The following is a 10352-nucleotide window of genomic DNA, read 5'->3' on the forward strand; positions in this document are numbered from 1 at the left end:
CCTCACCTACTTTGTAACTCTCCACTTTTCTCACTTATATTTACTCACAATTACCTGTGCAAACGAACTAATTCCATTCTTCCTCTTTCCGCGTCGGCATTCATTGTCCATCATCCTGATTTCCATTTACCCTTATAACTTTAAACTTGCTCACATTTACTCTCAACTTTATAACTTTAAACTTGCTCACATTTACATTCAACTTTCCCCCTTTTATAAACTCTTTTACTAGTTTCTGTCAGCACTGTACCATTTGCAAACAGAAGTCATTCCACACTGGTTGTAGTGCATTATCTTGTCCAACTTCTATGTGCATCTGTTATTATTTCCTTGACTTCTTGCATCACTCCAGTTTACACACACACTGGTACCTAAACTTAATGGACCTTAAGTTAGCAAATGTGATAAAAATTATAAAAAATATATTTTGCTCACTGAAGAAATCCCATTAGATAAGGTTAGTGGAAGGTGGCCTAAGAGCACCCAAGTGGATGGCTTCATATCCTTCGTGGATTACTGAACGCTTCCTTTTGTTTCAGACGGGAACTGCACGTGACGTGTTCTTAATCCCATACTTGTTCTAGCCAGTTTTCTTTGTTCACCCTTAAACTGATCGACTGCAGATTTATCCTTGGACAAAACTTCCTCTACATGTATATGTGTGTGTGTGTGTGTTGTTCCTACATATGCATATACATCCATGCACCACAATTTCAACTTCGGGCAGGCATGGTTGGGTGGGCTTGCTTCATTAAAAATCCGCTGGGCTTTTGTTGTCCTAATTAGTGAAATAGTTGCCTGGTAGTTATACAGTGGTAAATGCAACTGTGGATAAAAAATATAGAATGTGACAAGCAACTTTCTCCCAAGAATTGCTGAGCAACCCTGTCTAAGGAGGAAATGTGTTTGTTGCAGAAATATACAGTATATATTATGTACACATACTACATTGTATATGTTCTCAGTAAAGAGATTTGTCAGAAACTAGGTGTAACATGACATTTAAGTAGTCTCTCTGTGTGACATAACCCAAGGTTGACCCCCTGAGTGAAACCCACTCAATGCTTTGGAGGTGTGCGATACCAGATAGACATACCTGAGAATAGCTAGTGAATAATTGAAAGAAGTTGAGCCGAATGAAATAGAACAATAATCATATCATGCATTACACAAGAAAGTGGTCTTCATGTGAAATAATACTATATCATAGTACATAAGGATTAAAATTGCCTAGTAAAAATTTATAATCGTTTTATTAATTGCTGCCCAGCCCTTGGGTGAATCAGTATGTTTGTTGGTAGTGAAATCCATATCTGCTTTCAACATTTGAGCAGTAATGAATTTGTTTGTCAAAATGATTTTTGTTCATAGAATCTTATTTCATTCTTTTTTTATGTACTTTTGTTTCTCCTTTATGTATTGACATGTACATTATAAAGGACACATTTAAGTTACCTGGATGTGAATCTACCAAATAAGAGTATTTTCTTCAGGCAGACATAATTCATATCATTGTTATTTGTACTGGAAACGACTTACAAATATATTAATGTTTATATGAATTGCTTTAATTCATCATTAGGAATTGCTTTAACCCCTTGTGTAAAGAATTTATCTCAAGGAATATTTAACATCAGTATTTGTCACCTTTCTTTCCAGAAAGTCGCAACATTTTGCAACTGTTATTGAGCTTTGCCGTGGGAGGCCTGTTGGGAGATGTCTTCCTTCATCTGCTGCCAGAGGCTTGGAGTTTGGCTCTTGAGGGTAAGTTTGTGTGTGTTGTTTCATTTTCATTAGAAACAGTTTGAATGCAGACATCTTCAACAGGATAATGTAGAATTTATGGTTATCATTCATCTTTGGTTTCACAGTTGTTGTGTGTATGTTATAGAGGACTGCAACAGAAAGATCATCCTAAATCTATTTTTTTCCCACTGTACTAATGAGAGAATTACATGGATGATAGTGCCTGAAAGACAACTAACTAGTCCATCTGAGAGAACTTATAAAAATATCTAATAAATCATGGGAGCGTTGATCATCTTGCATCCTGTTCTTGAACTGCCTGCCTGTTAGGGGTATTGTTCACATTAACTGGCAGTCTGTTCCAAATTGAGGATATTCTATTTGTGAGGAAGTTCCCACAGTGACTGGTGTTGAACCTTCTTGGTTCCAGGTTATGTCTGCTGGATCTAATTTAGTTACTACTCAAGGTAAATAGATTCCTGCTGTTTATGTTATATATAGCTTTGAGGATCCTTAAATGTGTCTGTTAACGTGGCATTTGATCAACAATATCCAAGAGAATACAGTTGGGGTGTTCTAGCCACCTCTGATATTCAAGTTGTTTGATTGATGGTATTGGTTTGTTGCTTTTGCAAGGGAAAATAGAGAGTGGGATTGGAAAGTGATGTTCTTTTTTTAAGTTTACACCAAATCTGTGCTGAACAGGAGCAATTACAGAGAAGAGGAAATAGTGCAAATGGGAGAAATATTAAACAGAGCAGAGATCCGTGTATGTAAAAAGGGACAAGTGTGAATGATCCAATTGACTGAATGATCCAGTTGACTGAATGATCCAGTTGACTGATTCTCCAGTTCATAATTTCCACATCCTACCCGAGGAAATATGAATTCTAATAGTGGTGACCAAACCCTTAGAGGCATCTTTTTAGAGTTGAGAACATTTAGGTCTCTGGTTAAACTATACTCAATAACTATCTATTCATTTCAGTAAACGATAAAGCTAGTTGAAGTTGCAGATGTAAATAGGTAGAGAATGACCATGTTGCATTTGTTTATTATAGAAAAGACGGTGTTAGTGAATTGCCTTCTAAACCCCTTTGAGGTTTTTCATTTTGGGGAATGGGGAGTCCAAATTCATCTGGGGAAAAACAAACTCCATTCTAGCTACTCAAATATAAACTTGGAGATCATTTTCTTTTATCGCATGCTGTAAACTTAATTTTCAGGATAGAATAAATTTTCAGGATAGAATACTGCTGTTTGGATAATTTTGGAGCCAAATAATTTTTTAGTTTTTTGACATCTTTGAAGAATGAAACAACAAAATTACAGTCAGAATGGTGCATTGAACTATATTTGAAAGTTTGTAAAGAAAAAGTATACTTGTATTAAAAAAAATTTGGAGTGTGTTAAATAAAAAAAAAAGGCAATACCATTGAAAGTACCAACTTCAAAACTTAAATGTGTTACCCTGTATAACTAATGTATTAGTAAAAAAATTCCCATTACATATGTACTGAAAAGATAACATTAAAACCTAAGATAAAATCAGATCATTCTTAAAGGAAAGACAGCTAATGTAAATACTGATAGTATGTACAATTTTTGTCTAGATCCATTTGACTTTTGACAAGTCATTGGAAACATATCCCAGGGAATGACTGAATAAACTTTTTGTCCATTTTTGCTTTCCGTCAATGTTTATGATGATTTTTGTTAATTATGACATCTGTCTTTCAGCGGGAGCCGAGCCTCATGAAGCCTTCACTCAAGTAGGACTGTGTGTTCTGGCAGGGATCTTTGTTTTCATTATAGTGGAGATGTTGGCTGTGCAGAATAATAGTGATAACAGTTCTCCCCAGAACAACAACACTGTTAAAGAGACCTCTGATTCCAATAAGAAAGAGGTATGGCTTTGGCATAAAAGATATTCTGTGAAATCTGACACTTTGTAGTCTTTATTTAGAAATGATAAAATGTCAGAGCATTGAGTTAACAATTAGTTGCTTATGATTGAAAATGCCAGAAAGTATAGGATAAGAAGACAACTTTCCTTTTTTGACACAGTTCATACTCTCTGTAAGTGTATAATGTGTACTCTAATATGATATTTTTAAGTATACTTTAAGTACATGCATCTATATTCTTTGAACATCAGATAAAAAACATTGATTTAAAAACTAAAATTAATACTGCAGGTAGCTGGCTACTTGAACCTCATTGCTAATGGCATAGACAACTTTACCCATGGACTGGCTGTCGCGGGATCTTTTCTGGTCTCATACAAGACTGGCCTTCTCACAACTGGTGCTATTCTCATTCATGAGATTCCTCATGAGATTGGGGACTTTGCTATACTACTTAAGTCAGGTAAAGCCTTGAAAAATATATGTATATTCCTTTTGTTTATGCATGGCAAATGCTGGCTTTGCCTTAACATTTGTTGTTTATATGCTGAGTGGACAGAGCTCTCTGGCCTCCCGTCTCTTCTCCCAGCATATATCTTTTATTACTTTGCCATATAGTATATTCATTAAAATTTTATGAATTACTACTTGTGCTCATACATATAAATACATTATACTGTAAACAAATTTACAATGTTACTTTGTTGTCTATCGTACGTCTTTTCATTTTTAAGTAGCTTGAAACAGGAGATCCATTCATGTCAAAAGATTATAAAGCACCATTTTTGTGGCTAATCTGACCTGCAACATGGTGTTATTTGCTTGCATTTACTTCTGTGAAGTCTTATTAGATTGTTTTAAATGACAAAAGTATTTGATTCAATACACTTAAATTTTCAGGTTTTAGTCGCTGGGAAGCGACTCTTGCTCAGCTATACACTGCTGGCATTGGATTGCTGGGTGCTTTAGTAACACTGTTCATAGGTACTTCAGAAATGCTTGGTAAGCATATTTTAATGTCACCACTATATTTGTTAACTGTTATTGTTCTCATTTTCGGGAATACGTTCTTTATTTAGGTTTCTTGATTGATTACAATAGTTTTAACATGCTAAGCATCTACTCTATACTACATGACAACAGTGAATAACGTAACATGCACTTTAGATACATGCAAACATATACTACTATTAAAGTAAAAAAATTTCAAGTCTTTATTTCTTTGCAGGTGGTGTCCAGCACTATATCTTATCATTCACCGCTGGAGGATTTTTAAATATTGCACTTGTCACTGTGCTGCCAGAGTTGTTACAAGAGGAACGCCCAGCCCAGTCATGTGCTCAACTCCTGTGTCTCCTGATCGGCACTTTCACCATGGCTGCAGTGGCTGTGTCTTGCTGAGATATGGTGCCTCTAAAATCTCTTGCCTCGAGCTGTGATTTTTAGGTGTAATTCGGTGAAATGACTCCCAACCTTACTTGTTACCTAGTGGAACCAGACCGGAGGATTGCACTGCCGTCTCGAGAAAACGGTGCACTGAGTAATAAGATTTTATTGCAACTTGCAGCATATTTTTTAAAACTAAATTATTATGCTTTGGGAACTCGCAGCGCATGTTTGGAGGAAAGGTTTGGAATATATTTAGGTGGTAGCTGTTAGTTGTATTTTTTGGGAGATAGCCAGTCACTTTGTGAGAGAGTACTGCATATATTTTTTTAATTAATAGTCCCTCTCAGTGTCATGTTAGTTATTCAAGTACTGTAACTACCTACTATAGCTGTCATTCTAGTAGCATTTCTCTCGGAAATTAGTTTCACTGATGCACCTATGCACAACTTTATTTTATATTTACCTGAAAAGATCCTTTTCAGTTGGTTAGATATTTTATTAGCATAATCTTGTTCATGTTCACTAACCAGAAATTGGAACATCTTGAAGTATACTGTATTTATCCCTATTCAACACTGGGATGACTTAGATGCTCAACATTGGAACTTTTTAATCTTATGATCTACTTATGCCAAGAGTTGTTAAGTTTGATGATCTACTTATTCCAAGCAATGTTGTGATAGCTTCTTAGTTTGATGATCTTAGTCCAAGCAACGTTTTGATAGCTTCTTTGTTAATTGGTAATGAGACAGAGAAACCAATTATCTACTTAATTTTTATTGTTGCACATGAAATATTGTAAAGATGGAATATTGGAATGAGTCCTTCAATTTAAGACTATAACTTTGTGGACAAAATGCTCATTCAAGACACTAATTCTGAATCATATTGTTGGGGCATTAATTTCTTTGCTGCATGATTGCATTAGTGACTAAAGAAATTTGTTTCATTGTGTAATTTGAAGAATTACTCACCTCAAACAAATATTAGTAGTTTCATTGGTGAGAGTCATTTGAATACTATGTAACTTTTGCAGTGAAAGTTTCCTCCATTTGAGAAATTACCATTTTTAGGCAGTTACTACAGATTTTTGAAAGCTTTTACTTTGAAACTGTTTTGCTTGAAAAGTACTTATCCAAAATGACCTGCATTGCAGATAGTTTTGAGGTATATCATTGAAGAATGCAATTTTTATCAAGTAGTCGGTTCACAGAAGAATTGTCACTACTGACAGCATTTTGATTGTAGATTATATTTTTAGCAAAAGTAAGTATGGTATTTCTACTTAGTTTTGCATTTTGTTAGTACAGTACTTGTGTACTATAGTTGTTATGATATTGTTTATTGCCATAGCTATACCGTATACAGTCTGTGAATAGACATGCTAGACATGTTTATTGTATATAGAATGTGAGATTTACATGATATATAGTCGTGTGAGATTTGTACTGTAATTGAGGGATGTTGAAGGAGTACATCAACTAGACTTTATTGTGCATGTTTTCATGAATAGTTTGGAGCCATTTCCTTAAAAGAACAATGTAGAATACTTAACCCACATAGCTGGAGACATTCGGAAAGTTTGCATTTAATGCCATCATGAATAGTTTGTCTCCTAGTTTTGTTTTTCCTCTTCACATCTTTTTACATATTTCATACTTGGAAAAGTATTAAACCTTTAAGTTTGTATAATTTTTGTAACATTTAGTAATATCAGTATTTAGGTAATAAATAGAAAAGAAGTGCATTTTCCAGTAGCATTTCCCTAGGAGAACTTAGTCAGCTCTCTTAAACTTTGTTGTGCAGTTGTTGTGCAGTAGAAGTGGGCTTAAAAGATAATCAACTGTGTAATGCATGCCCAGAACATGTTATTTAACTAATATCTTTAGAAGGAAATGTGTCCTCATTTGAGCTGCTAGTTACTTGGCACTCATTCTGTGGAGTTTTATATTAATATCCAACATACTTATCATTTTTATTTGCACTAATAATTTATATCAATTAAGCCTTAGAAGTAATAAGCATTGAAAGGCTATAATTACATTTTTTTTTACAGATTTTAAGTAGTTGATAATTGATGAAAATGGCTGTAACTTTTATATAGAACAAGACAGCAAGGTTTGAACAATATTTTTTTTTTATTCTTTCCACCTGCTAAAGCCCAGAATTCATATACTGTATGAACAGTATTGAAATATTTTGCAGAGGTTTTTCTTTTTATCCAAGAGATTATTGCACTTGCTTAGTAATTTGTAACCAGCAGTATTTTATTTTATGTACTGTAGTTGACCATACTCAGATCAATTAATGTACAGTATTGTTTTTTAAGTTTGGTAAAAAGTGCAATTGTCAGGAAAGATTTTTTAAAATTTTTCTATGTAAAAATGGACAAAATTACAGCTACTTTGAGTTACTGTTAGTAAAAGTTCATTTTCAAAGCACATTGAGCCTCAGATATCAATGAAATTAGCTCTAAAGCAACACATTGTGGCTTGTACTTTATACAAATAAGAAAAATCAACATACATACAGACCCAGTGCAGTGTGGCCTTATCCATTTGATTTACCAATGTTAAAGAATTTAATAAGAGGTTTAAAGGCAAAATATAATCTGTCCAAGCAATTTTTATACACATTAGTCATTTTTAAACTTTTATGAAAGATGCCATTTAACATATCAGAAGTAAATTAAACTCAAAATTACGACATTCTTCAAGCATTTCCTACCTGTTGGATATCTAAACTGTATTCAGATTTTTTTTTTTTTTTTTGGGGGCCATTTTTTTAATTTTCTAATGATTAAATTCTCCTAACAGTCAAGAAATGTCTGTACTACTAGATATTGTGTTATACAGTACTCTTGTGGATGAGTAAATATTTTACGCATAGTAATAAAGTATTAAGAGATGTAACCTTTCTATGTTCTATCATGATGGTAAACATAATAGATAATAGTTCATTGAGAAATGGTACAGCCTGGTATAACTGAAAGGGATTGTGATTTATGCTACTGTTTCAAAACCTTACTGTAATTGTGTAATGTAACCTTACACTTTGTGTATTTTTTTAAGATTTAGATTTGTAAATACTGTACCTTACTTAAGGTGATTTTGATTTTAGACACTTGCCATTTCTGAAAAATGGTATTTTTGAAATACAGTATTAACAATAGTACATATCCTACCCAATTTAGAATTCCATTTGTCTGTATGTTGAACAAGTTTTATTTTTGGCTGGCATGCCATTTTGAATAGGGATCCAAAACCTCACTGAGAGGTAATTAATTTGTTATACTGATCAAATTTGTCATTTTGTGTTTGGTTTCATAGTGGAACTTGTTGGATAATTTTGTTAACGAGGAATAGAATCTGCATGCTAAGACGGCATCGTTCTCAGTTACTCTGGTAAATTGATTGTACTGGTAATTTATTTGATCTATTTCTGTCATGTGATTTTACAATAAGATTTTACATTTTCAGGTGTGTGTGGTCCATATTTAGCTTTCCCATATTATGTAATACCATCTGAGCTCATTTCTGTCAAAATTTTTGTTCAAGTTTTTTGTATTACAGTCACTAGCTTTAACAGTAATTTACAGCTTTGTCAGGGGGCATTTAGGTGCTGTGCATAAAAATAGTTTTTATGATAATACATATTTGTCTTGAAAAGTTAGTAATTAATTATTCATTTTTCTTTGGTGATGAACATAAGAATACTTTTCTGTACATTTATTTTCAAAGGCAAGAATTGACTTTTAACATTTTTTTTCTGCATTAATATTTCAAGATTGCATGTTGTCATTGTGGAGATGTCATGTATTAAAACACAAACATAATGTAACAGTATCCCCAGATTGCATGGGTATATCAGGCTATATAGTACTCAAATTCTTAGGTAACAGTTAGTTAAAAAAAATTTTTCAGCAAGTTATGGTTCCAGAATGGACAGATGTACTTCGTATGTGATAGTGGAATCAGCAAGATAACCCTCAGAATTCAAAGTCTGGAGCAAGGAACTCTATAGTTAATCAGACCACCAAGAAATGAAATATACATAGTTTTATGTGCTTATAAACTTTACCTAAAGTTCCTACACGTATACAAACCTTTGGTCTTTACATATGGGATTACTTTCAGTGCAAGCTAGAACTGGCTGTTTAACTAAAAAACAAGTTGCTTATTGGCAGTTGGCTACCGATGGCAGGGGAGGAAGCCCCAACATCCAGTCGGTATGCGTTCACTTCCTTTCAGCCGCAGTCTGGGACAGACGTATCTCTTCTGCTGCCTGCCGTTTGACTTAATTCTTCTTAATTCTTTTAGTTTTTGAGTACTGTATTATTGTTTTGAGCTAAGGGAGAAGCACTGCCTCTCGCCTCCAACTATTTCTATTTTTAGACACCTTCCCGAGATTGTTTTATCGAACGCCCTTGTTTTACAGCTCTTCTCAAGTGTTTTCTCTCTGAAATGAGTAGTTTTTGTTAAAGCTACACAATTACTTGGAATATTGTAATGTTTTAGTCTTTCAGATGTTGTAGAGCTTGAGAGACTTGAGACAGAGGTGTGTTCTCTTGTTACAGTGCGGTGGTGTCGTGACTTATCGTATGAGAGCCAGTGCTTGCCTTCAAGCATGGAACTTCTTACCTCTTCAAAAGCCTCAGGATCCAAAGATAGGCGCTCATGGTGTTGATATGCAACAGTACCAAGGTAGTTCCATAGTCAACAAGAAAGGGCCTAGTGCCCTTTCAGCTCCTCAGATTGACAGCACAGGTGGGCAATAGCACACTCAGCACAGCAGTCATCCAGACACATTCCAGGCAAGATGGATGTAATGACACAAGGTCAGTCACTAGGGTCAGTGTTAGAAACAGTCTCGGCACCTCAACATTCCGAAAGATTGTTCGACCTTGGAAGACAGCAGTTAGGCCTTCAATCTAAACACACCAAAGTTGTTACTGTTCGGCTCTGTCTTTCTGGACTGTGGGCATAATCAGCCAACAGCCATACCACGGTGAAAGCACCACTTCTCGTATAATCAGCAAAGTTAAGCAATGTTAGGTCTGGCCAGTACTCAGGCGGGGTGACCGACTGGGAACACCAGATGCTCTTGGTGTCTATGAGATGTCTTTTGCATCCATGTTATAAGTGTTAAGGCTTACGCCTTCCCACTGTTCTGTCTGATTTGCCGGGTGATTAACAAGGTATGATCATTCTAAATCTAAGGCCCCTGGTGGCTACAAAGTGACCACAGGCTGTCTACGTTACCACCTAAAGGACTTGATCCTCAAGTCTGAGTGCTGGTGGCTCGTTGTTA

General features: G+C 34.9%; 1 protein-coding gene across 2 annotated transcripts in view; it reads left to right on the forward strand.

Moving 5' to 3' along the window:
* The window catches only part of Zip99C (Zinc transporter Zip99C), a 154080-nt gene extending 144995 nt beyond the window's left edge, over positions 1-9085 (forward strand). The window contains exons 4-8 of one of the 2 annotated variants that reach the window (XM_067108645.1): positions 1660-1764; positions 3487-3653; positions 3945-4116; positions 4554-4655; positions 4882-8710. In XM_067108645.1, the coding sequence (XP_066964746.1) occupies positions 1660-1764; positions 3487-3653; positions 3945-4116; positions 4554-4655; positions 4882-5054 (719 nt within the window). In that variant the 3' untranslated portion in view covers positions 5055-8710. Of the gene's footprint in view, positions 1-1659; positions 1765-3486; positions 3654-3944; positions 4117-4553; positions 4656-4881 lie in introns of both variants that reach the window. The other variant, XM_067108644.1, reaches the window with a different exon arrangement.
* The last annotated feature ends 1267 nt before the right edge of the window (positions 9086-10352 follow it).

This window comes from Macrobrachium rosenbergii, chromosome 9 (genome assembly GCF_040412425.1).
Source record: "Macrobrachium rosenbergii isolate ZJJX-2024 chromosome 9, ASM4041242v1, whole genome shotgun sequence".
Classification (NCBI taxonomy): Eukaryota; Metazoa; Arthropoda; class Malacostraca; order Decapoda; family Palaemonidae; genus Macrobrachium; species Macrobrachium rosenbergii.